This window comes from Drosophila willistoni (genome assembly GCF_018902025.1).
Source record: "Drosophila willistoni isolate 14030-0811.24 chromosome 2L unlocalized genomic scaffold, UCI_dwil_1.1 Seg168, whole genome shotgun sequence".
Lineage (NCBI taxonomy): Eukaryota > Metazoa > Arthropoda > Insecta > Diptera > Drosophilidae > Drosophila > Drosophila willistoni.
The window spans coordinates 7,057,616-7,082,788 of NW_025814047.1; the positions used below are offsets into that span (position 1 = coordinate 7,057,616).

The 25,173-nt window shown below is 35.0% G+C and overlaps 5 protein-coding genes across 6 annotated transcripts; 2 read left to right on the forward strand and 3 right to left on the reverse strand.

Moving 5' to 3' along the window:
• The first annotated feature begins 657 nt into the window (after positions 1 to 657).
• On the forward strand, positions 658 to 6,429 carry LOC6652159 (proton-coupled folate transporter). The gene is made up of 9 exons (XM_002074937.3): positions 658 to 893; positions 945 to 1,054; positions 1,109 to 1,259; positions 1,315 to 1,504; positions 2,951 to 3,267; positions 3,323 to 3,468; positions 5,701 to 5,893; positions 5,964 to 6,120; positions 6,182 to 6,429. Exons 1-9 carry the CDS (start codon positions 659 to 661, stop codon positions 6,240 to 6,242), a joined length of 1,560 nt encoding a protein of 519 aa, XP_002074973.2. The 5' UTR covers position 658; the 3' UTR covers positions 6,243 to 6,429.
• Positions 6,430 to 8,768: 2,339 nt separating this feature from the next.
• Positions 8,769 to 12,935, forward strand: LOC6652158. The gene is made up of 9 exons (XM_002074936.4): positions 8,769 to 9,265; positions 9,368 to 9,477; positions 10,742 to 10,892; positions 11,167 to 11,904; positions 11,976 to 12,112; positions 12,170 to 12,359; positions 12,415 to 12,462; positions 12,539 to 12,647; positions 12,723 to 12,935. The coding sequence occupies exons 1-9, from the start codon at positions 9,139 to 9,141 to the stop codon at positions 12,778 to 12,780; spliced, it is 1,668 nt and encodes a 555-aa protein (XP_002074972.1). The 5' UTR covers positions 8,769 to 9,138; the 3' UTR covers positions 12,781 to 12,935.
• Positions 12,929 to 19,487, reverse strand: LOC6652157 (proton-coupled folate transporter). 2 transcript variants are annotated; one of them, XM_023181055.2, is made up of 7 exons: positions 19,294 to 19,487; positions 19,126 to 19,238; positions 16,295 to 16,445; positions 16,057 to 16,240; positions 15,818 to 16,004; positions 15,140 to 15,759; positions 12,929 to 13,003 (listed from the first exon to the last, which is right to left on the reverse strand). In XM_023181055.2, the coding sequence occupies exons 1-7, from the start codon at positions 19,454 to 19,456 to the stop codon at positions 12,970 to 12,972; spliced, it is 1,452 nt and encodes a 483-aa protein (XP_023036823.1). In that variant the 5' UTR covers positions 19,457 to 19,487; the 3' UTR covers positions 12,929 to 12,969. The 2 variants fall into 2 exon arrangements, with proteins under 2 accessions (XP_023036823.1, XP_046865770.1); XM_047009814.1 differs by having other exon boundaries at positions 19,126 to 19,194; positions 19,294 to 19,308.
• A 101-nt stretch (positions 19,488 to 19,588) lies between these two features.
• Positions 19,589 to 22,099, reverse strand: LOC26529931 (proton-coupled folate transporter). Its single transcript, XM_015176581.3, has 9 exons — positions 21,733 to 22,099; positions 21,549 to 21,661; positions 21,152 to 21,302; positions 20,893 to 21,076; positions 20,644 to 20,830; positions 20,447 to 20,582; positions 20,047 to 20,373; positions 19,825 to 19,981; positions 19,589 to 19,758 (listed from the first exon to the last, which is right to left on the reverse strand). Exons 1-9 carry the CDS (start codon positions 21,911 to 21,913, stop codon positions 19,698 to 19,700), a joined length of 1,497 nt encoding a protein of 498 aa, XP_015032067.1. The 5' UTR covers positions 21,914 to 22,099; the 3' UTR covers positions 19,589 to 19,697.
• A 198-nt stretch (positions 22,100 to 22,297) lies between these two features.
• Positions 22,298 to 25,156, reverse strand: LOC6652156 (proton-coupled folate transporter). The gene is made up of 8 exons (XM_002074934.4): positions 24,693 to 25,156; positions 24,507 to 24,619; positions 23,643 to 23,977; positions 23,399 to 23,585; positions 23,203 to 23,338; positions 22,812 to 23,138; positions 22,590 to 22,746; positions 22,298 to 22,521 (listed from the first exon to the last, which is right to left on the reverse strand). Exons 1-8 carry the CDS (start codon positions 24,883 to 24,885, stop codon positions 22,458 to 22,460), a joined length of 1,512 nt encoding a protein of 503 aa, XP_002074970.1. The 5' UTR covers positions 24,886 to 25,156; the 3' UTR covers positions 22,298 to 22,457.
• Between the last annotated feature and the right edge of the window lie 17 nt (positions 25,157 to 25,173).

Consider the following 25,173-nt stretch of genomic DNA (forward strand, 5'->3'; position numbering starts at 1 on the left):
ATTGAAATAAAAAGTCCCCAGCAGTTGGCTGTCTGCCTCATTATTATTTGTTACAGTGAGAATGAATTATCACGGAAACTTGAAATAAAATTTTAATAAATAACTTTTAATAAATCATAGAAGCAAGTTTAATTTATTTATGCTAAATAATACATTTCTTTTTGTTTTTCAACTAAATTCAAATACTTGACACAAGTTTGAATTTTGGTGAACTTTAAAGTTAATAGCTATTTGCACTTTTAAAACAAATTGGTTTTACTATATTAACTTAATAATACAAGTTTTAGATTTAACTTTAGTTAGGTTGTCAACAATTTTTTGATTGAGAACTTCGTCTACAAGTGTATTTACTTTAAATAAAAGTTGATTGTTTTTTTAATGAATGATAATGGCGACAATCTACGTACACTGCGAAGTTGAGTCCAATCGCAGTCCCAAGAGAAGATCGTCAGTAACTTGAACTAATTCTAGTGGAAAAAAAGAAATATTCATAGTTTTTCTGAGTGTAGCTATGGAGCAAATGGAAATCCCATTTAAGAGAACAAGCATGTCATTTACACACATATAAGTCGGTACTTTATCTAAAATCGTGCCTTCATCCGTCGATTTCTGGAGTGAATAATTATGCATTAATTGGATTGGACTACTCAGTCGCACAATGAACGAGGAACCGTATACCCATGAGAATTTGGTCGCCAAAATCAAACCAAATCGAAATGATCCTGAGGCAAGTACCGGCAATTCATGCAGCACTAGCATTAGTGAGGAAAGCTTGGCCAGCCAAAGGAGCAGTAATCCCATAGTAGCAAATGATACTGCACCGACTGCTCGTTGGGGGATCTATCTGATTGAGCCCTTGATATTGATACTCTTATTTGCCTACAATTTCTCATGTAAGTTCGATGTAGATTTGGTATGCAAAATCACAATTTTTGTCCTTGCAGCCACCATATTTAAGAATCAAGTAATATATCAAAGCTGCACTGCGGGCTTGGGTTATCCAGATGCAGTGTGTCTACTCTTGGGCACAAAAAACTCGACGAATGAGACAAAGGCAAGTGAATGAAATTTCAACAATATGATCACACCCAAAATGAATCATTCTCAGAAAATTGAAGCCGAGGTTCAGCCATATGCAGCTCGTGTTATGCTGACAATCAAATTGGTGGAGTGTCTAGTTCCAGCATTTTGTGGCCTCTTTGCCGGGGCCTGGGCAGATCGCTATGGACGCAAACCGCTACTAATGGCCTCCTTTTTGGGCAAGTATATCGAGTCAACACCTTACTTCTTTGGCTAATAATTAAAATATCCTAGGCTATTCGATGCAGTACTTAATTTCATCGATCATTGCCTATTTGGCCATGGAAAATCACGGTATGATTACTCCCTGGCTTTACATACTCACCATAATCCCTCTCAGCCTGATGGGTAGTAGTGTAACCTATTCCGCTGCTGCTGTCTGTTTCATTGGCGATGTATCTTCGGAAAAAATGAGATCCTATAGGTAAGTGTGGACCTATATGAATAGATATTAAATGAACAAGTAGATGAAATAATCTAGTCCTATTTGTAGTGGGTACGCCAGAGTCTCAATTTCCGTAGACTGTTAAAGATGAAATTATTATTATTAGTATGGGATATGGGTGTAAACTATCAACCTATCTATATTTTACAAGCACTGGTAACTAATTGTTAGACTTATTGTTAGACGAAAACTACATCCATTCACTGGCCTGTTAAGTCTACTCTACCAAGAACTGTTTGTTACAAAAGGTCGACAGAAATATAAATTCAAAAAGGCCTAAATACCTTCATGAGGTATACCCAATTGGTTTAAGAAAATCAAAAACGCTGCGTATTTTGTGTGTTTGGTTCAAGATTTTAAGAATTTCTAGGGTACACTAAAACTAAGAAGAACTGTGTACAAGTCATTCCCAAATTCTGATTTTAAATGACAAACATCTTTTAAAAGAGTATCACAATTATTGACATATGAAATATGCATTATATGGTTAGATTACGACCTATTCGAAATTTAAATCAAACCTTGCAATTTAGCCGGCTCGAGGTAATCTTCCTTTGGAATTAGTTTGTTAGGGGGCGAAGCTCTTACACTAATTTTTCATACCGCCTAACGGTATACACAAAAGGGTGGTCTTCGGTATTGTAGGCTTTGCCAACTTTTTTCGCTTCATTTAGTTGCAATTCCGAACTAGTTTTAGCATTGAAGACATGGTATGGCTAATGCAATTCTGGAGTTCTTTAGCAAAGTCTGCTAATGATAGAACTTGGTGGTTCATGAAAGAGCTATTTAGACAACCTGCTCACCTTTTTGTGCTATGTTTGAAATAATCTTCTTTTGCAAGATTGACCTCGAGGCGGCTAAATTGCCAGGTTTCATATGAAATATATTGACCTACAGAAATCCCTAGAACAAAAATAAATATTGTCAACACTTCGTCAAATCGAAGAATCACTTCTTCCGATTGCGAGCCAATAATTCGGTTTTAAATCGTTTGCCGTTGGAATGAAAAGTAATTGCAAATTTTCTTATAAATTTATAAATATTACAGCTTTTAAATATTTTTATATTAATCAGTAATATGCTTAAAACATTGCAGTGTATTAGTGGATAATTTCGTTCTAACCATTATTAACGGGTATTATTCTTAGCAGGCAATCAAAAAATTGAAAGTGGAAATGCTTCGAAAACGAAAACGATTCAGATTTCACTCGGAATTGCGAACAACATGTTTAAAAACGGCAAGAATCGCTCTCGATTTGCGTTTGAAATCGATTGGAAAAAGGGAAACAGGTTTTTGGCAATCCTTTGGGCAAATGTTTTTCTTCTAACGGCTTTTGATCTTATATTCTTATAAGAAAATTGATTAGAACAACATATTAAAAAACTTTTTAAGTTATGTCAATATATATTATTTTACTCTTTCAGACTGATTGCCTATGAAATGTCCATTTATGTAGGCTTGCTCTTAGGTAGTTTTGCCTCTGGATACGTTTACGAGGATCTCAATTCCCAGTCTTACATCGTCTTTGCAATTTCTTCTGTCTCTATACTTGTCGGATTGTTCATTATGATGCTGTTCCTGCCCGAGAGTTTACCTACCCAACCACAAGTGACACCGACAACGTCTTTGACTGGCTTGCTCAAGGACATGGGGAGAAGCTGCTGCAAGCCTCGACAATTCAAGGATCGCTCGATTATCATATTACTTATGTGTATATTGCTGTTGACTGCTTTTGTCGCCGGTAAGATTGTCAACATAAGTAGCTCAGGTTTCATACAAATGTCCCTTTATTAAAGATGGCAGCAATTCTGTGTTCTACTTGTTCATGAGAGCTCAGTTTCATTGGACAGTCAAGGAGTTTACAAACTATGAATCTGTCAGCATTTTGGTGCCGGCTTTAGCTGGATCTGGTGGCATGCTCTTTCTCTGGTCCCTTAGAAAGGTAAGTCATCAAAAGGAGAACTTTGAAATCTCCAAACTTTTTAAAGTAATCCCTAATCCCTATGAGTTTTTTAAAAAGTCATTTTTTATTGTTATTATTTGGATATCGGAAACTATAAAAACTAAATACACCAAGTAATTGCTGTAGACTAGTTTAGGTCGTACTCTGATCACGTTTTTTTTTTAATATTATTATTAGCCTTCTTAATTTTTACTCGGACTAAAAACACGTAAAATATTCGTATAAACGGGTTTTACTAGGCGGTCAAAAGAGGGGAGTTGGTCGTAGGCTAGTGGCGAATCTGGAGTGCTTGTATTTTGGTAGGAGTGAGGGAGATAGCGAATGCTATGGGGTACGAAAAAAGAATTAAAAAGTCATACATTGAAATTTTAAATATTTTTTCACCTGCTGCATGGTATACCGAATTCGGAGAGACGACTTACTTACTTCATTTAATTTACGGGCGTATTTTCCCTTGGTATGACAAAGTCAACTTTCCTTTTTTCAGTCTTTTGTCATCTTATTGTCAGTTATTTTAATTTTCACATTTTGTTCAAGGTGCACTTGAAAGTTGAAAACAAAAATCCCCACTTTAACAATCCTCCTGGAAATCTGCTAATATATTATATCTTTTTGTTTAGTATTAGTGAGTTTAACTTCGATTATATTAGACGGTTTGATTAATATTAGATGGATTATTATATCAACGACCTGCCTGTCCAAAAGATACATACTAAATTAAAAATAATATAATATAGCAAAATTGTGTGCTTACAGTGGTGGCTAAGATTTTAAGACTTTTAGTGTTAGACGATTATTACAAACACAGATCCATGGAAATCTTCAAAAAAGATGTGGGCCTTTTTAAGATATAAAAAACTGTACACCACAAATTTTAAATTGGGTCTTACAATGAGTTCTCATTGAAATTTGGTTTTTTGGATGTTTAATGTTTCGGAGTGTTTTAGTTCTATGACATTATTAATACTGAACCACTTCAACCACGAAAGATTATGTATAAAATTCCCCGTCAAAGAGTTATTTTAGATTAAAATTTGATAAATATTAAATGGCTTTAAGTATTAAGAAAGTATTAACAAACAAAGAGTCGAAAGTACTTAAAACTACAAACAACAATGAATTTCATTCGTCCACAAAACGGATTCTGGTGCTAAATTTGATATTTGTTGTTTACATTTTGCTTTGTTCTTAATTCTACTAAATATACAACTTTTTTGAAGAGCTCAAAATTGAAAAAAAAAGTCTTAAATATTAATGTACCCTAATATGGTGGGGGAATGCTTTTTGAAAAGCACCAATAGAAAAAACGACTTAAGGTGAAATGAGCACAATTACTTCTTTATAATTTCAATCCAATAACCAAGAAATTATAACCAAATATCTTGTGGGTCGAAAAAAAAACAGGACAAAATTCCGAAAACACTAAACGTCTTAATCTTATGGCCACCACTGTATGTTAATTATGTATGCAACACATTCAATTTTGGAATGACAGCTACATACAAAATATGTGAAATAGCCAACCGATTTTGACATAATAATATAACTTATGTTACCCTTTAACATTAAAGATTTTTATGGGAGCCAAAAATAAGTATAAATCAAAATTTCGACCTGATCTATCGCTATTCTTCCAATTTTGGTCAAATTTCCTATAGTCATCTATGGATATTCCTCCAATTTTGATCAAATTTCCTATAGATTTCCTAAAAATGTTTCGTTCTACCTTTTTGTGCAATCGTTTAAAAAGGGTTATTGCTTACCCGGGTTCTCCCATATAGTCATACGATTAAGCTTAGTATGAGTTTTATAACATACAGAATCCTAACTTTGATTGGGGTATGTCAAAATTACAAGAAACTAAACTATGGTTTTAATTTTTTATAACATGATAAAGATGGCAAAAGATGGCAAAAGAATGACAATACTAAATAAGTTCGGATTGTCTACTACAGGTAAAAGTTAATCTTAACTTATCTATGCTGCTTCCTTCTATATAGTACATAAGAATTGCCCATTAAATACCCATTGCAAAATAGAAAGCAATGAGTGAACAGATCAAAAAATTGTTTATGTTATTTCAAAGAGCTGTGAAAACTGATTATACCACTTGAAAAATGGCTTACATAACACTCGTATTCTAGTCATGCAAACTAACTGCTCGATTCGTTTAAAATTTAATTGTTTCTCTTTCGTTTCATGGCCAATCAGTGCACCAGGAATTCGGCTATACTTTGGCTGGCCTTCATTTCGCTGCTGAGTCATGTGAGTAGCAGTCTAATGCGAGCTTTTGCCTTTGTGGATTGGCAGATCTATGTGGCCATTGGACTGGGAGCTCTCAAATCTCTGGTGAATCCCATGTGTCGAACGGCAATAACCAGTCTATTGCCAGCAGATGAGCGAGGTTTGTTATTGTTAGGAGATTGTCAATTTCCAGTCCTCTGCTAATTGCCTAACAAAAAATTCTATTTTAGGCAAAATATTTGCCCTATTGGACGTAGTACGGAATCTCACCCCGTTTGTATCCTCGAGTGTGTACATTGTCATCTATAGCTTAACATTGAGCAGTGCCCCAAGTCTGTTTAATTTGTTCAGTGCTAATTTCTATGGACTGGCCATTGCTCTGTTGCTGTAAGTCGCATATAATTATGATTTAGATGGAATCACTATATAGTCTGTACATATTTTACAGTGTGGTTTGGCGCTTAAAATCAACACAACAATCGGAACACTACGACCCGGTTTTCAGATGATCAAAATCAACCACAAGCATGACTATTCAAAACGAATTGGTTGCGACTTTGGGTACTTCCCTTATTAAGTTTGTATGTAAAATGTATAAACTTATTTGCATAAATGATAAATAATAAATCACATATGAATGTATTTTGTGGTTGGCCCATGTAAACAGCCAAAAACCTCAAACTAGATTTCAATGGATCAACATCCGCTAAAGAACTTTCTTTTTAACAATGTTGTTCTCTATTTCAGTTTCATCATTTTGTTATTTTTCATCATTTGGCGTGTGCGCAGTCACTTGACAAATTTTGCGATATATGTTTGTAAATATATTTGTAGGTATATCAAAGCGCAAGTCCTATTGATTGGTGTTAACTGCCGATTTAAATTGAATGCTAATTTTTCTTGCTAATTTCAAATGTTTTTGTTTTACACCCTTGATTAAACAAAAAAATAAAGAAAACAACAAATTAAGAAAAAGTTATAATAACACACTTTTTTTCCTCTTTTCGTTCTGTCTGCTCAAATTTTATGCCTCAACGGAGCATAACGAAATGATGATCATCTAGTTAGTTATCTGTCATGTGTAATTGAATTTAATAATCTAGTGATTAGTGGAATTATTTGATGTTTCAACACGTTAACATATCGTAGGTGAAGTTTTTTAAACTTTAGTTAAGTTTTTTAAATGTTCTGATCAAAAAATAAAACAATTTATATTTACTTTCTATATAGCAGATTTAAGTTTTCTCAAGAATTTATTTATTTTTTCAAATCGAAACACCTAAATATATTCATTTCATTTTCAATATTCGACCAATGAAATTAAAAATTTGAAATGGATTTTTGAACTAGAAGAAAAAAAATAGTAAAAGACAGTATTAAAGTATTTACTCAGCGCTTGAATTTTATTATTTCTTTTTCTTTTCAATCAATATATAAATTTTAGATTAGTTTTTAAAAACATTTAAATTAACTGAATGAAATCAATACAAATGTAGGCACTAATGTAGTTATATGTATGTCTACATTAAAAAAAATATAGAAGGCAAAGAGTTCTAAAGCTTTTCGCTCCACTTCACTCCTTCACTTTTTCTACGGAACGTAAATTTCTATTTAAAATAAGTATAATACATATATATAAATATAATCGTTTTCGTAGACCCAAGGCCTGAATATTTCTTTCGCAAATTGCGTTTTCTGTTCTACGAATTTCTCAGATTGAGAATCTGAAGTTAATATCTCTTCCCCGATCTGTTTTCGAAAAAATTTATAAAAATAAATGTATTTATCCATTTGTCTTGCCTGAAATAATTGTATTAGCCCTCGAATAATTAATTATTATAATCAATGAAAATTCGAAATTTCGACACTTCTGGGATATTAGGCCTTGTATCTAAGAGAAAAGGCCTGAATCACTTTTTTGAAAGTTATGTGTATTTGGAAATTGAAAAAAAGGACATCATTCTTCACAATATTCGTTCTTCTAGAACATATCAGCTAAAATACCTGCATTAGATGGTTTTTTTTTTAATTAATGTAATTTTTTTCCTTCAATAGATTTTAAATATGGGTACCCTAAATTTCTACAAAAAATTAGACCGAAGTGTAAAAGTTAAATATAAAAATTGATGGATAAATGTAATTTTTGCAAATATTTAAGATTATGAATCTATGTAATGTAGGTTATGTACATTCATATGTGTTATATTATCGGAATATGAACATTATACTACATAATCTATATAATCTAAGGTTCCTTCCATACTAACATAACATTCACACTTGTATACACATAATGTGAACTATGAAACTATTTTAAATATTGAATTTGATTTACTCCATGAACTTTCCTTAAACTATATAATAAATATGATCTTATTATAAAAATGTCTATATTTGATAATCTTTGTTTTGAGCCACCTTAATACTAAGCTGATATACAAACATATGTAATCTATATATACATATGTATTTATTTACCTACATATAATTATGACCAACTTCGATTCGTGCTTCTAATTTTCCAGAAAACAAACAATTTTGATATATTAACAAATGGTCAACAGGTAACCAGATCCATCGGATAATATTAAAAGATGACATTAGGCTTTTGTTAAATTATATGCAGGGTCCAGAACAAGAAATAGACAAGAGATTACTGATAAGTCTCAGAAAATCGTTGAGATTATTCTCACTTTCTCATTCTCTGCCACTTCTCTATCAGTCTGTCTGGCATCCAGTAATGGTAATCGTAATGCATCGGAACACCTTTTCCCTATATGAATTTGGGGGGTGCCTGCCGTGAGGGGTGGCATTGGATGTAATGTAATTTTCAAATGAATTGCCACAAGCTATCGAATTTTTTTTGTATTTTTTTAAACTTTTTTTCTACTATTACTATTATTTTTCTCTTGTTTTTTTTTTTGTTGATGAACAACTGTTTCGACGCCGTTCACGTTGTTGTATTCTGTGAATACGTGGGGTATAAAAACGCTGGGACGGAGCGAGAGCTTCTCATTTTGAGAATCAAACTCTAATTGCAAATAATTGTCGCCAGTCGCTTGGTTGGTCGGTCGATCGGTTGATCGGTTGTTGGTTGTCGTTTGTCGTTTGCCGGTTTCATGTCGCCGTAGTGAATCTATCTAGTTTTGGATCTTGGCTAATATGCATGGCAAACATACATACGAATAGATAAATAAATAGATAAATAATAATAATAATAAAAAAAAAAACATTTATAAATCGAACTTGAGCTTGAACTATAAAGTGCCTTCATAACTCAATTTTTGCTTACGTGATAAATTTAATAATGTCCAGCTAAAATTAAGTGAAACTGATCAAACTGAACAAAACAAGAATTAATAAAAAATAATACATTTTCGGTTAACAAATATTTGACCTGAAAATATGGTTGAGAAGGCCTCGCCCACCTTGACACTCGAGCGTCTGAAAAATCTGCAATGGCACAAGATTTTCCATATGTTCTATATAGAACCGGTTGTCTTCATGTTACTCTTCTCGCACACACTATCGGGTGAGTGACTTTATCGACAACGGCTCATCGTGTCTAGATGCTAACACTTTCAAATTTTATTTGGTTTTCCATCTACGAAAACAAAAAAAAAACCCAATACAGGCACAATCCAACGTAACCAGGTCATCTATCAGACGTGCACAGTGATTTTCCATTACAACGAAAGCGACTGCAAACAGTTGGATAATAAAAATGCTAGCGCTGAAATAAATGTGGGTATGAGATTCGAATGAAGTTGTGCCAAAAGAAATTTCAGTTCCATTTCCGTCCAAACAAAAGCCACATTCAATGCATGTGTATTAGCCAGTTAGCTATTGAGCTGGACTGTAAATACAATGAGTTAGTTAGACAACTATTTAGCATAGAATAGCCAGACAGAGAAGCTTCAATTATCATAGCCGGAATTCGCAGTTTGTGTGTAGTTTGTGAATTTTTAAATTTCAATTGCTTATAAAAGTGTCTCGCGAATTTTCAGTTGATGAAATCTAAAAATATTTTATTACAGTTTAAGTAAAAGATTATTGTAGATTATTTTATTGACCCCTAAAGCCTAAATTGTTAACAGTGTTAATCTATTACAAAGTTATTAATATTATTATCTACAAATTCGTTTGTTCAGTTTTAAATTTCAGCTATTCTAAAAATATGGGAATAATTAAATTTGAATTTGAAACTTTAAACAATTTTTTGCCTAATTTTCATGTTTGATATTACTTAATATGGTAACTTAAGTTATTTTTATCGAACAATGTGTGGGCAATTTTAATTTTTTTTGAGAGTGTCTCCGTTATAAGTAATTTGGACCATGTGTTATATATATATACACGATCGGATCTAGTTCTTCCTGCAACAAAAATATTAAAAATATTTAAGTGCTTCAAGTTTGAACTCATTCGTCTTATTTTTATCTTTTTTACCAACTATTTTACTATTGCCTGCTCAAGGTTCAATATAAAAATTGGTGTTAAATTTTTGTATTCCCACATAGAGGCGCAATATCATTGATTTAATACATTACGTCTTCCTTTAATATAAACAATTTGTAACAATATTATATCATTATATTACAGTGTTAATACTATATACATATATATTATATTATAGTATGTATTACATAGCTTCCATAGGCGGTACATCAGACTTAGATATTTAAATATTTCAACTATTAGAATGGATTCGCGTTACTTAACTATTGCATTTTGTGATGGAATTATAAACCAGTTAGAAGCTATTATAATATACTATATTATCTACTATACTGTACTATTTTTTCACTTTGAATAAACATTTGATAACTTTTTGATTAAGTCCCTACGAAAGAAAGGATAGGATAGGATAGTTTACAGTTAGATTCGACTTTCTATCTTATGAAGATGAGTAGGAATGAAATCCCATATCAGTTGCCAACTTTTTGACATTTCAAACAGAAGAATATTTTATTTTGAAATAAATTCTGTTCTTATTTTCGCCATTTAGGCCATTGAAACGGAGTTGCAACCGTATGTGGCCAATTTGTTTCTCACTCGGACCCTTTTAGAGAGTATAGTGCCGGCTTTTTGTGGACTCTTCATTGGATCCTGGTCCGATCATTATGGAAGGAAGCCTCTGCTTGTGGTTTCCATGATCGGTAGGTAAACATTTTTTGTTCGTACCTTTTCACTCACTTGATCACTTATTCATTTGCTCACTCATTTGTTCAAATAAAAACATGCTGAACTCTATCAGAAGAATATTTCATTTCACAAGTGGATTTAAGCCAAAGATCAACTAAACAAGTGAATGATAAGTTAGAGTAAGTGAATAAGTGATCAAATGAGTGAACAATTGAGTAAGTCAAATAAGAACGTGCTTACTCACTCACTTTTTACCGAGCTAAATTGAGTTTTTCTTTAAATTCTAAGGTTTTTCCGCCTCCTTCTGGCTAATGGCTCTGATATGCCAATTGTCCAGTTACTACGTTGTGAATCCTTGGTGGTACATTTTAGCTGCAGTGCCTCATTCACTTCTCGGGGGCAATTGCGTCTTTTCGGTAGCCGCTTTTTGCTTTATATCGGATATAACCGACTGCAAGACGAGACCCTATCGCATGATCTTCATGGAATCGCTGTTCTTCATTGGCCTGACCAGTGGATCCCTACTCTCCAGTTTTGTATATGCAGCGACTAGTGCGGCCGTAACCATTGGCCTGTCCGGGTGTATAGTCACAATTGCCACAACATTCATCATATTCTTTGTGCCCGAAAGTCTCCACTTTCGCCAGGAGCAAGATGCGAAACTGGAAAAGAAAATGGCCATGGAAAAGGAAAAGGAATTGGACAAGAATATGCCAATGACTGAATGCAATTTCATGGGTCCCGTACTGCACAAGCAGACGGGTCAGGAACTGCCCACTCCGGCCACACCAGCCATGACTTTCGACGAAGATCTGCTGGCCAAATATGTGGAAAGGTTGCCAGAGAAGGCCGAACAACGGGCCAGAGAGCTGGAGGTGGCTGCGGGGCCCAAGGAGAAGGCTGGCCTATTCAGTGTGGTCCACATCAAAGACATGATTAGCACCTGCTTCAAGCCACGCGAAAATCATGCTCGTGCAATTATTTGGCTTGTGACATTGGCCATGTTCCTGTCCATCTTTGTGTTCGGTGGGTTTCAGTCGATTGGCGCGTGTTTCTTGTCGAATGTAATGATAATTTCCTCTTTTTGTTTTTGTCAGATGGCGTGATGACTGTCATGTATTTGTTTGTCCGCGAGAAATTTCATTGGACTGTCAGGGATTACACTTTCTTCGAGACAGTTAGCCACCTGGTGCCTATGGTGGGAGCTCTTATTGGTTTCCTAATACTGAGAAAGGTTGATTTAAGTGAATGATTTAGGTTATTTGATTCTAAAATTATTTGATTTTTAAAGGTCTTTCGTCTCTCGGTGGTTACTTTGGCCTTGCTGGCCTTCTTTTCGGAAATACTCAACAATTTGGCCAAGGGTTTCTCCACTTTGCCCTGGCATATGTATCTATCGGTGGCCTTGGGTGTCTTTCGTTCCATTTCGGGTCCCATGTGTCGCACCATTGTGTCCAACATCGTGCCGCCCTCCGATTTGGGTAAGTAATTCCATACAAAAAGGCTTCAACAATTTTCCATTCATTACTTTTCTAGGTAAAATCTTCTCCATAAAAAATGTTTTGCAATCGTTTGCACCTTTCGGTAAGCAATAAAATTTGTAAATTTTTAAATATTTTTTTGCATTATTAATTAGCGAATTTTTGTTTTCGAACTATAGTGGCCGCCCCCCTCTACACGTTGATCTACAAACGTTCCCTAACCACATATCCGGGGCTATTCAATTTTGTTAGCTCCTCGTTATATTTGCTCTCGTTTGTGTTTATGGGGTAAACTATTAAACTCAATGTTAGTAATTAGAGCAATATTAGTACTAACTATTTGCCCCATTTGTGCCTTTTCAGATGTGTCTTGCGCATTAAGTTCATGCATAAGGATCATTATGCCAAAGTCCTGAAGTGATTCCAAAGGAATTCGAGCAGCCTGTAAGCGTAGTAACTATTTATTTTGTGATGCATCCAGCCCTTAATTAATAAATGTTAACTTGTAGTAGCTAATATAAATATGTACATATAATTCATTCCACTCTTGCGATAAAGATCATAATAATACTTGAACATGGCGGCAATTTGCCTTGTTTTGTGTTGTGTTTCATTCCGTTGATTTTTGAATGCAATAGACAACGCTGTAATTGAATAATTGTCGATTAGTGTTATATAAAACTGAAATTGAATGATGGGGAATATTAGATAATGAAATGGCAAACTGTTTTAATGTAAACCTAGGGAATATTGTAAACTTGGGATAATTTCTATGTATCTTGATCTAAAACGATTCTAAAATGAAATGGATAATTTTGACTTTCGTAATGGAATGTGTAAAGTGAATGTGAACGGAATCAGTTAATAATAGAACATTCGTTTTCGGACTTGGGGAAAAATTTAAAAAATTTTACATGCCTCTATGAGGGTTGAAGGCCCGGAATAGAAAGTTTTTGATGAATGCACGAGAGAAGACATTTAAGTGAAGAGTTACAGTTTTTAATTCTCGATAGTCTGCTCTTATGAGAGCTACATATGTAATAATGCCAACTGATACAATTTAACATATGTCATTCAACCAGAAAAATATTTGAGAACATTTTCTAAGAATCTGAGAGATCGCATTATAATGCTAAACAGGAATAGGTGTCACGTTGAAATTGAATTATACTGGCTATATTTATAAACAGATAAACAAATTTGACTAGAGTACCTCTATTAAAAATTTGATTTCTCATATTGATTGAGAAAAGTATAAAAGTAAGAAGCACAAAAAAAATCATTTACTGCATAGGGGAGAGTGGGGCTAATCGGCGTATTTCCTTTTTAATCGTTCATATTTCCTGGGGAGCTCGTATCCTCGCTTAGACTTTCATTGATGACTGTTAATTTCCTTGTTCGAGTGGCAGCTATATGATATAGTATTCTGATCTGTCTGATTCTGGCACATGTACTGTTTTTACTAGTTTATATATCTGACTTTTATTCAAATATAGTTATGATTTTAAAACGCCATATTTAAATTTCTACTAGTGTGCTATTTTGCCCCACCATTAGTTTTAGAATTTTAGACTAAAAATTTGAAAACTGTGAATTTTTTTAAATAAAAGAATTACACATCATTAGTTAATACATGTCGGAACCTGTTTTAGTTATCATCGATAAAAATTAAAAATTTAACCAATGTTTTTAAAACTATTCAAAATCATTAAAAATTACATAATCCCAGATATTTCGGATACTACGAATTGGATACGTCTAAGTTTATCATCCAAATGCGATCTAAGGACACTTATCACTATCACACAAGATAACTCGACTGCGCCGGGTTGCCCCACTCTCCCCTATACATATATGCCTTTATAAACAGGTATTCATCAAAATATTCAGTATTTGCGTCAATTTTAGTTTTCCTTAATGTTGTACTTAGAAAACAATGACAATATAATATGTAATATAGTTACAATTCTAAAATATTAAATGAAAGGAAGATTTCTTCAATTACACAATGAAAAAAATTAAATTTTTTAGAAAATTTCAATTTGAAAATGAAAACAGAAAAATCAAAAATTAAAACAGAACATGTGTAAAAAATTTGTAACTACAAGGTATATATAACATATCCTATTAGATATTTCGAACACTTTAAAGAAACCTTTGTGGTGTGTTAAAGTTAAAAAGGATAATCGCGCTTTAACAATTAAACAAGTTTAGAACACAGAACCTTTGAAATGTATTAGATTTTCATCTTGATCTGTGGTGAAACGAAAAATATGTATATTTTACATACTATAACTATTATTCGAAGACTAGACTTTTTCCTAAAAAGAATTGTAAAATAATTCGATCGACATTGACTGGTAGCCACTGAGGGGTTAAAAATTTATGTGATTTATTTCGAAAAGCTGTCTTTGACTCTAAGAAAAAGGAACTGCAAAAAGAAGTACTTTTAGCCAAAAGCTTAGTGACTTAACTGTGTTTTGTTTAATTGTTCTTATACTTTTAGGAACAAGATATCGAAATATCTACTTTTCTGATTTTAAATTAGACTATTCCATGAATTTGCTGATAAAATGTCAACCACAATTTTAGTAAATGAATAAATGGCGGATCTAAATGCAAGTCTTGAGTACTAAAACTGGTAATTTTAGAGGAAAAATCTGTATCGCCAATACGACGACGATATTTGTCTAATTTCCCATCCCGATGATTGATTGGCTAAATGTTTTTGTATGGTTATGCAATTATTTCGCAATATTTGTACTCCATCTTATACTTACTTCATTAGGATGAAACCCAGGAAGTTCAATCCCAGGCTAATCACATTAAAGGCCCCTGGATAATTTTCCACGGTTGTTTTGTAAACTGTTGTATAGAGAGGCACTGCTAGACTGGGAGTAACTGCTTGTAGTGAACTGGATAATGCAAATATCTTGCCCACTTCGGAGCTGGGCGTCACTTCCGATAGAATAGTCTTGCTCATGGGCCCCAAAACACCGCGCATAATGCCCAGAACCAGACCTAGATATATCTCGTAGGAGTACTGAGCTGTGGCCCGTGTTGTACTTTCGAGGACGATGCAGCCGAGGCACAGAATGGCCATGCCATGAATGGATAACTTTACGAAGCGCCGTAGGACGGACAGAACGAGAATACTCCCAAGAATTTGAATAAACAGACGGGCGACATAGAAAATACTAAAATCCTTGACAGTCCAATCGAATTGCTCGCGTATAAACAAGAGATTCACACTATTGTCTCCCTCCGCCGCAAAGATGTGTATGGTCAGGGCCAGCATAGTCAGCCAGATAATCAAATTCTCTGAATGCCCTCGACTTTGGCAACATGTGTGCCACAGATCTTTCAGCAAATCCATGCGAAAAAGTTCATGTAGGCGGTGCTAAAATGAAAGACCATGGAAATTATAAAGACTTCCTAATTTAGGACTTTTACCTTACACTATGGGATAAATGCTCATGCCTTAAGCTTTCTGGCACCCAGATAATTAAATATATCAGTGATATAGCCATTAGAGAACCCGAAATCATGAATAATGGAGCAGCTGTGGTCAGTTCATAGATATAACCACTAGTCACACTGCCACCTATCAATCCAACTGAAATAGCAGCATCCATCAGCACCATCCTTAAAAAGGGAAGATTTATAGCCACTATATATTCAGGTGAAATCGACTCACCTCATGGGTCTTGTCTTGGCAGTTGTCACATCGGATATATAACAAAAAGACACGGCGCACACCGAGCAAAATCCCCCACTGAAGATCGATGGCACCGAGTATAGAATATACCACCAGGGACTGATATTTTCTCGCAAACTTATCTGTGTGATGGCGGTCAAAATAATGCTGCTGGACAAGTAACCTGAAATGGCAGTTAATTTTTATCAACTTTTAAAACAAATCACTTTTAACTTGCCCACAAATGCAGCCAACAAAATGGGTCGTCTGCCAAATTTATCGGACCAAGGCCCGAAAAAGAGGCTCACCACAGCTGGGAAAAAGCTCTCCATTAGGGAACTAACCATTATAATGTTTGCCGCATATTCCTGAACTTGTACCTCAATTCTCTGCAAAGTCACAAGCATTAAAAGATATGATAGGATAGTATATAATATAAATGAATTTCTCACCATATAAGACATTTTTTTGAATGACTATCGGGAGAAAAGAATACTTTAGGCACGACGTCTCTTGATGAGTTATATTTTCAATACATTTTTTTGTACTTTATATAAATTTTAAGCCATTTTAGAGTCATTTTTAAATCGTGTTTTAATAAATTTTGAAAATAATCATTTCTTATTCAAAATTTAATGAAATGCGAAAAGGAGGAACCTTTGCCCCTTAAAGTATACAATTGCCTGGAAAAGTATACACTGTTTTCAACAATGTTCAATTTATGTGGGGCAAAAGAAATCACCCTATTGGAAGATGCTCTCATTTTTGCAAATGGCCGCCAATATCAAATCTGAATACAGAATACAAGTGAATAAGCCATGGAGCGATACACTCTCCAAGAACGCGGAATAATTGTAAAGGACGCGGTTTCGGGTCGCTTACTTTTTATGGGATTTTTTGAAGTCCCGTGTTTACATCAACAAGCCTGAGACCTTGGAAGCCCTCAAGGAAAATATCTGACACGAATGTGAGAGTTTATCGCCCGAAACGCTCGCCGAAGTTATGGAAAATGGCAAAACGAGCCCGTTTGGCAATACCTTGTGACGGCGCCCATTTGTCCGATATCATCTTCTCGACTTAACACAATTAATTCTAAAGGTATAAATAAACATAATCAAAAAACAGAATCGAAGTTTTTCATTTATAAAAAAAAAAGATCCAAACAACATCGGATGACTTCTTTTGCGCCACCTTGTATAATTCATTGTCTGGATTTTGTATACTTCAGGGGCGAGTTTCCCCCTTTTCACAGCTCAAGATCCGCCACTGTGTTTACATAGACAGATATAGAAAACTGATAACATTGTGTCAGATCGCCCAAGTTTGAATATTTGCCTTTATCATATAAATGTCAAGTTGATTGACCATATCAGTATTCATAATTATGATGTTTGTTGAAAAGATATCTCTAAGACAAAACCGTATACATACATACATACATCAAATTTTATATAAAACTTAAAATTTACTAATAAAAAAAATACCTTACTTTGTCAATATATTCCTTTTATTCTCATGTCAATATGAGCTCGTTCTCTTTTCGAAATTCAATTAATTTTGAATTTAAAACTTCTTCAATGTAACATTGTAATGAAAAAAGATATCCAATGAGCAAAAAGTGAAAAAGGTTGATGAATTCTTTAACAAACATAATGGAAGACTTTACAAAGTGCCCAAACAAACTTTCGTTACAAAGTAGTGGGATTTATTTAAGACAAACTAACAAGTTGACGAGAAGTTTTAACCGGTTTTGATTAACTTTTGTCTTGTGAAAGTTACTGCTAAGTTAGATACGACCAGTGCCGGACTTAGAGCAAGACGGGAGAGGTCACCTTCCCTAGGAAACTAAGCTTACTCTATGACTTTGGTTACAGTTGTAAGTATGAAAGGGAAGAAAGGGTGAAGGGGTAAAATGCAGTCTCTAAAAAAAATTATAATTGGAAATGGAAAAAAAACAAGTATTTAAACAAACTTGATAAAAATCAACATTCAGTCTACAATATACACAGAATATATTGTTCTACTCAAATAGTTGGCAGATAATACTATTAAAAAACTTTATGATGCCATCTAATCGTTGAAGACTTTTTTATTTAGTTGTTAAACTATAAATAGGTCTTAAACACAATGAATTAAAAGTTGCACATTGAAATAAAAAGATTATTAGGATAATCTGTATATTTAATTGGATTGTTTTTAACTCTTTCGCTTTTTGATTATTAAAAATTTTCGAATAAAGGACATGGCAAGGAATAAATGACTTTACAATATTCGAAAATGGTCTAGACTTCATACAAGAAATAGTCTAAATACAAAGTCGCCCAATTACTTCAGATCTGAGAGTTATAACTAACGTTTAATCTTATTGGTTGCAATTAAATCAAATATATAAATAACCCAAATTTAGAACACATTTTCAAAAACTGTTCTGCCACATACTATATTTACTCAGGAATCAAATATTTAATAAAGAATATCCTATAGCAATCCTCTTAAACCCAACCCCTGAAAACATCCCTATAATAATCAAATTCCTAAACAGTATACAGCCCTAGAGAATATGTAAGTATAATACTTATACTTACTTATATAGTTATTATACTTATGTAATGTAAAATGAAAAGTCAGTTAATAAACTTTTACTTTCAATTTTTCCGGTAACTCCCAACTATTATGTTCAGCTTATAAATAGGTATATAAAATTGTTTACCTGGCAAAAACAAACCTGACCTATCTACATACATATACTATATATTCTTATTGTTAGAAAGCTTTAGAGATGTAAGCTTAAACGGTAATATAATCGATTGTAAATGGTCATAATAAAGGCCCTAAAATATTAACTAATATATATATGGGATTGCCTATAGTTATATAGTTAGTCATTTAAAAAAATATATTTTATTTCCATTCGTTTGGGGTGTCGACTTTGTTATCTCTCAAATTCAATAATGAGCTACAACTGCGTCAACACATCGTGTGCCAATTTGATGAGGTCTCTACGTTGCCAAAGGCATCCGAAACGCAATTTCCATATACATACTTATATATATAGCAAAGTAAACCTACCTTGGACTCTTCAGAGCTGCGATCAATGCCCAAAAACGGATCACATTGTGTGGAATTATAATGCAATGCCTGGAGGCAAGTTTGATAAAGTATTTGATTCTGATAAACCGCATCTGAGAGAGTTGAAAACTTGTAGAAATTTTCACATCTGACCCACAGTTGGCTTACCAATCAAACATCTGGCAAATAAGACTAGAAAAACTGCAGGCTCCAACACGTATCCGCCCAGTCGTCCGTTACTGTGTGGATGGATTGCATTTCCATTGGGTTCCGCGTTCGCCTCCTCTATTTTATTCGTAATCAGCATGGGTTCATTGTCAAGGTCCGACATGGTCGTATACGTAATGCTGACTGATATCAACTTCAATGCATTACAATAAAAAACTTCCGAGCTCGTCAAGCACTAAAACTATACTGATTCCCACAGAAATTAGTTGCGCCATAGAATTTGAAAACAATAATATTAATACTATAAAAATTGTGTATATCGGATACTAATTCATAATACTATAAAACAGTTTCTTATAATTAACAAACATGTACAAAATTGGTATAATAGCTAGAACTAAAGATTAACCTATTGCCTGATATACATTGCTGGGACTTGTTGATTTCGGGATGCCAAAAATTATACTGTAATTGAAAGAAAACGATTAAAACATCAAAAAGTATTCGCTTTGGATATGCACAGTAACTTACGCCATTAGAATGTAGCCCAAGAAGTAAAGTCCCACACTAATAAAGTTAAATGCTCCGGAATAAACCCCAACGGTGGCCTTATAAACCGAGGTGTATAGAGGGGAAGCGGCCACCGGGGACAGCGATTGCAATGATGTGGCCAGAGCGAATATTTTACCTAAACCAGTGATGATGTTCATGTCAATTTTCTCTACACGCTCCACTTATTTCGAAAGCACTTACCAAATTCCGAACTTGGCGTCACATGCGATAGAATGGCCTTACACATGGGCCCCAAAACGCCACGCATCATGCCCAGAAAGAGGGCCAAATACATTTCCCAAGCATATACAGCTGTTCCCCGCACGGTACTCTCTAGGACACTGCAGGCCAAGGCCACCATGGCCATGCTGACGACAGAGATCTTCATGAAACGACGTAGGATCACCATAGCCAGAATGCTGCCCACCACTTGGATGACAATGCGAGCCACATTATAGACACTGTAATCTTTGACAGTCCAATCGAACTTCTGACGCATAAACATGTAGGTGAGAGTACTTTCGCCCTCTATATATAGTAAATAAACAAATCGGTTAGTGTTATTTCGATTCACACTTGAGTGATATGTATGTAGATTTACCTAAACTAAATATCGAGACTGTCAGAGCGATTATAGTTAGCCAGATGATAAGACGATCGTAGTTCTCTCGTTTTTTAAGTGAAGTATTGATCAGATCCTTGACCAGATCCAGGCGGAAAAACTCACGAATTCGTGACTAGAGTGAGAAAGATTCCATTAGGATGTATAATATAAGTTTGATCCAATTTGAAACTTACTCCAGTGTGTATATTCTCTGGCTTAATACTTTCGGGTACAAAAAATACTAAATGCAGCAAGCCCAAGAGGAGTATGGAGCAGCTAATGGTATAGATGATCATGGCATTTGTGGCAGCATAGATATAACCACTGGACATAAGGCCACCGAGAATGCCCAAGCCCAACATTGCTTCCATGAGAACCATTCTAAATAAAGAAAACAAATAAATAATAAACACTTTTTGGGGGCTTTGTTTGTTTACACTCACCTCATGGGTCTTTTATCGTCAGTGGCCACGTCGGATACATAGCAATACATAATGGTAATGAGTGTGCAAGTGCCTCCACTTAAAACTGAAGGCACTGCAGAGAGCAAATACAACCAGGGACTGATATTCGTGCTGGATGTTATCCCAGTGAGTATGATTAGGATTATAGAGCTTGAGAGATAACCTAGAGAGAGAGAGAGAGAGAGGGATTAACCAATAAGTCTCTAGAGATCGGATCGATTGCATGCGTATTACTAACCTATGAATATCGAGATCAATATTGGACGTCTGCCAAATTTGTCTGACCAAGGTCCCAGAAATAGACTTAATACTGCCGGCAGACAGCTCTCTAGGAGTGAAGATGCCAGCATTATGTTTGCCGAATATGTCTGCACTTTGACTTCGATTTTCTGCAATAACAAAAAAGACACAAAGTCACGTTTCAATATCTAATATGAGTCAGGAAAACTAATCGGGTTGGGGGTTCTACCTTACATATCTATGTACATATGTATATACCGAAATTATTAACACGCATTTCCTTATCAGACATGAGTCATTTGGAAGTGCTTTTGCTTGCATTCCACTGATAACTTCATAAGGTTAATTTTATTTAATTTGGTTGATTAAGATCAATTGGTTGAGTAGTTACAAACCTTCGAGTCTTCCGTTCCAGGCTCAATGCCGAGAAATGGCCTACAAACAGATGCATTATACTCCATGATGGTGACACAGGTCTGATATAGAATTTGATTCTGATAAACCGCATCTGTTAAGCAAAATGAATATACATATGTAAAACAAGTTTCTTTCTTAATAAACAATTAGATGTATGTATACCCATTAAGTATCTGGCGAATAGCACCATAAAAATGGCTGGTTCTAATGCAAATCGCTGTAAACGACATTTGAGACTAAGTTTAGGCAAAGATGATGATGATGATGATGATGGTTGTAGAATTTCAGTTTCCGTTTCTTGTGCATTGTCAGTCACCAAAAGCGCCTCATCGTTACTCGGCATTGTACTCGATTTTAATCAAAGAATGCGGGTTTCAGGCCAGTATAATTTATTTTAATTGCTCTCACTGACAACAAAGAAATTAGCGAATCACGATTGCTTGTTCTTGTTAAACTAAACAATGCATTGTTTCTCGATAGATATGTATGTATTGCGCGCCAGAGAACTGCCGAACCCGTCGAACTCAGGCGATACACTAAACGCCAACAGCTGTTGATATTCGCGATGTAAACGAAACCATAAAGCACGCCTCTGGCACTGCCCCTGCCCCAGCCCGAACCAAGCCCCTTATATGGCATTCTTATCTGGTAGTCATTACTGATTAGAAAGTGAGGCTAACCAAAACAAACAACAAACATTGAATGTTTTCAGTTGGATAAACAGAGATTTTTGTATGATTCAATATATTTATGTATTTACAATTTATTAAAGATCTGTACATTGTCTGAGATAAAACATTTATAAAGATAATAATCGGTTTAATACTTGAATAAGCCGTATCCAAAAACAAAGTCAAATTAGGCTAAGAGATAGTTTCGGAGAATGGTTAGCTGCCAATAGCCTTATAGACACTGCTGCTGCCCATTGATTTTTGGATGCCGAATATAATTCTGAAAGAAGAAAGAGCAACATTTTAGTTAACTTTCCACTAATTTGAATTCAATGTTGGAAAACATACGCAATCAAAATATAACAAATAAAATATAAGCCAGCGCTGATGAAATTAAAAGCCCCGGGATAAACTTCAACAGTCGCCTTATATACGGCAGTGTATAATGGAGCAGCGCCCAATGGTGAGAGGGATTCCATCGATGTGGTTAGAGCAAAAATTTTACCTAAATAGTGCCAAGTAGTTGGGATTAAATTTGCTGGCATCGTAGGCGTTTGTGTTAATACTTACCCACTTCTGTGGGAGGTGCCACATGCGATAGGATGGCCCTACACATTGGTCCCATAACGCCACGCATCATGCCTAGCGTCATGCCCACATACATCTCCTCCCAGTGTTGAGCTGTGGCCCTCACTGTACTTTCCAGGACACAAGCGGCCAGCGATAGCATTGCCATTGTTATGATGGATAGCTTGAAGAAACGACGCAGCACAATCATGCCCAGAATACTGCCCACAATTTGAATCACAATGCGAGCAGCATTAAACAAACTGAAATCCTTGATGGTCCAGTTGAATTGTTCGCGCATGAACATATAATTGACAGTGTTCTCGCCCTCTGAAACATCGAATCACATATTAGATAATGCTTTGAATAAGAAGAAACTCAAATCCAAACTCACCCATATCGAATATGGCAAGTGTCAGGGCGATCATTGTTAACCAGATAATAGTCCGATCAAAGTTCGGACGCCTTTGGAAGCAAGTGCGAACCAAATCCTTAACCAAGTCGAAGCGGAAGAACTCGCGAATGCGAGACTATTTAGAGCAAAGCGATTAGTTGTAATCACAGATATATAAGAAACCCTCTTATCTTACCCCCGTATGGATATTTTCAGGCTTGAGACTCTCTGGTACAAAGAAGAAGACATAGATTAAAGCTAAAGTCATTAGGGAGCCGGCAATGATGAAAAGCGTAAGCGCATTGGTTGCCGCATAGATATAACCACTGGCCACATTTCCAGCCATCATGCCCGAGCAAAGAGAGGCTTCATTAAGAACCATTCTGCAATAAAGTTTGTCTCAACTAATGCTATTAAATACGTTTAAACCTGTTACTTACCTCAAGGCTCGCTTACGCTCTTTGGCCACATCGGATATATAGCAATAGATGCCAGTTATTAAGGCACAAGTTCCGCCACTTAAAACTGCAGGCACCGACACAAGCAAATAGAACCAAGGACTTATATTCGTGGTGTCTGTTATCTTAGTGATAACAATCAGGATAATGGCACCAGTTAGATAACCGGAGAATGTGGTCAATAAAATGGGTCGTCTGCCAAACTTATCCGACCAAGGTCCAAGAAATAAACTAACAAAAGCTGGAATTATACTCTCAAGCAGAGAGGTAGTCATCATTATATCAGCCGAGTATTCCTGAACTTTGTCCTCAATTTTCTGAAAATTTGAATGTGCATTTTAAATTACTCATGGCATGGTAAATAGTTAAATTGGATTTAACTGACAAACTGAACATAAATTTAGCTTATTAAATGATAATATTAATATAATCGTTTACTGATAAACTCTGTCTAATTTAGTCTTAATCTAAACTTATTCGCCTCCTATAGTTCTTACTTGAGAAAGTTGTATTGATTAAACCTTAATTCCTAATCGTAATCCATAATCTTCGAATTTGCTTATAAGCTTAGCAAGGCTGTTCTATATAGAGTCTTATCGGTTAGACCGAAAACAATAAAAGTCATATGCATAGCCTACTTATTGTTAGATTGAATTACACCTAATCTCAGCCCCTCACTCTCGCCTTTCCCTGAGTTCTGGTTTTGTTCCGCTCATTGAACGTTTGCAAAACATAAGTCATACGCAAAACACAATAAAAACAATGTCAAAATATTACTACCAGACAGAATTATCATACGTATACTACATATGTATACACAGAAATATTTTATATAATAACTCTTACTTTCGCTTCATCCGTTTCCCGATTAATGCCTTTGAATGGTTCGCATTCTGTGGCATTTAGTTCCATGATGGTTACGCATGTTTGATAAAGTATTTGACTTTGTAAAACCGCCCCTAAAAATAAAAAATTAAAAGCCAAATATGATAAAGATACTCGTTATGGAAGGGAATCCTCTCATCATCATACCTATTAAATATCTAGCAAAGAATATGAGAAAAACTGCTGGCTCCAAGATGAACCAGCGATAGCCATTTTCTTCTACAGCAGGAGCAGGTGGAGGGGGCAATGGAACTTCCTGCTGTTCCGGACTTGCAAATGCAATGGTAGCATCCTCCATGTCATCAACCAGGGGCTCCTCTCCATCGTCACGTCGTGGCATTTTTTATCCGTATCTGTATCTTGATTAGGGGCAAACAAAGAATCTAATACTGATGTAAAGAACAATTGCAATTCATTCTCTTGGAAAAGTCAGCGAGCAATTTCACTCCCTCACGCTTTCAGCTCGAGTAAGACACTAAACCAAACAAAGCTTTGCTATATTTGCAATAACAAAAACGATTAAAACACTGTTTCGCTGGGTGATTAAAATCAGTGTTTTACGACTATCTCACTTGCACTTGCAGTTTTGGAAAGTTTATTTATTTGTTTACCAACGAACCAGCTGTGA

Bases quoted from the DNA above. Each gene is read 5' to 3' on its own strand.
- LOC6652158 (XM_002074936.4), top strand. From the start codon at position 9,139: ATGGTTGAGAAGGCCTCGCCCACCTTGACACTCGAGCGTCTGAAAAAT. The intron at 12,113-12,169 runs GTTGATTTAAGT...TGATTTTTAAAG, and splicing joins GTTTCCTAATACTGAGAAAG to GTCTTTCGTCTCTCGGTGGT. The intron at 12,463-12,538 runs GTAAGCAATAAA...TTCGAACTATAG, and splicing joins GCAATCGTTTGCACCTTTCG to TGGCCGCCCCCCTCTACACG.
- LOC6652159 (XM_002074937.3), top strand. From the start codon at position 659: ATGAACGAGGAACCGTATACCCATGAGAATTTGGTCGCCAAAATCAAA. The intron at 1,260-1,314 runs GCAAGTATATCG...AAAATATCCTAG, and splicing joins ACTAATGGCCTCCTTTTTGG to GCTATTCGATGCAGTACTTA. The intron at 3,469-5,700 runs GTAAGTCATCAA...ATGGCCAATCAG, and splicing joins TTCTCTGGTCCCTTAGAAAG to TGCACCAGGAATTCGGCTAT.
- LOC6652156 (XM_002074934.4), bottom strand. From the start codon at position 24,885: ATGCCACGACGTGACGATGGAGAGGAGCCCCTGGTTGATGACATGGAG. The intron at 24,620-24,692 runs GTATGATGATGA...TTTTATTTTTAG, and splicing joins CTTTGCTAGATATTTAATAG to GGGCGGTTTTACAAAGTCAA. The intron at 23,586-23,642 runs GTAAGTAACAGG...ACTTTATTGCAG, and splicing joins GAGCGTAAGCGAGCCTTGAG to AATGGTTCTTAATGAAGCCT.
- LOC6652157 (XM_023181055.2), bottom strand. From the start codon at position 19,456: ATGTCGGACCTTGACAATGAACCCATGCTGATTACGAATAAAATAGAG. The intron at 16,241-16,294 runs GCAAGTTAAAAG...CTGCCATTTCAG, and splicing joins TTTGTTGGCTGCATTTGTGG to GTTACTTGTCCAGCAGCATT. The intron at 13,004-15,139 runs GTAAGTATAAGA...ATTCAATTACAG, and splicing joins CTGGGTTTCATCCTAATGAA to CGTTGTCTATTGCATTCAAA.
- LOC26529931 (XM_015176581.3), bottom strand. From the start codon at position 21,913: ATGCCGAGTAACGATGAGGCGCTTTTGGTGACTGACAATGCACAAGAA. The intron at 20,583-20,643 runs GTAAGTTTCAAA...TTCTCACTCTAG, and splicing joins CAGAGAATATACACACTGGA to TCACGAATTCGTGAGTTTTT. The intron at 19,982-20,046 runs GTAAGTGCTTTC...TCACTGGTTTAG, and splicing joins GACGCCAAGTTCGGAATTTG to GTAAAATATTCGCTCTGGCC.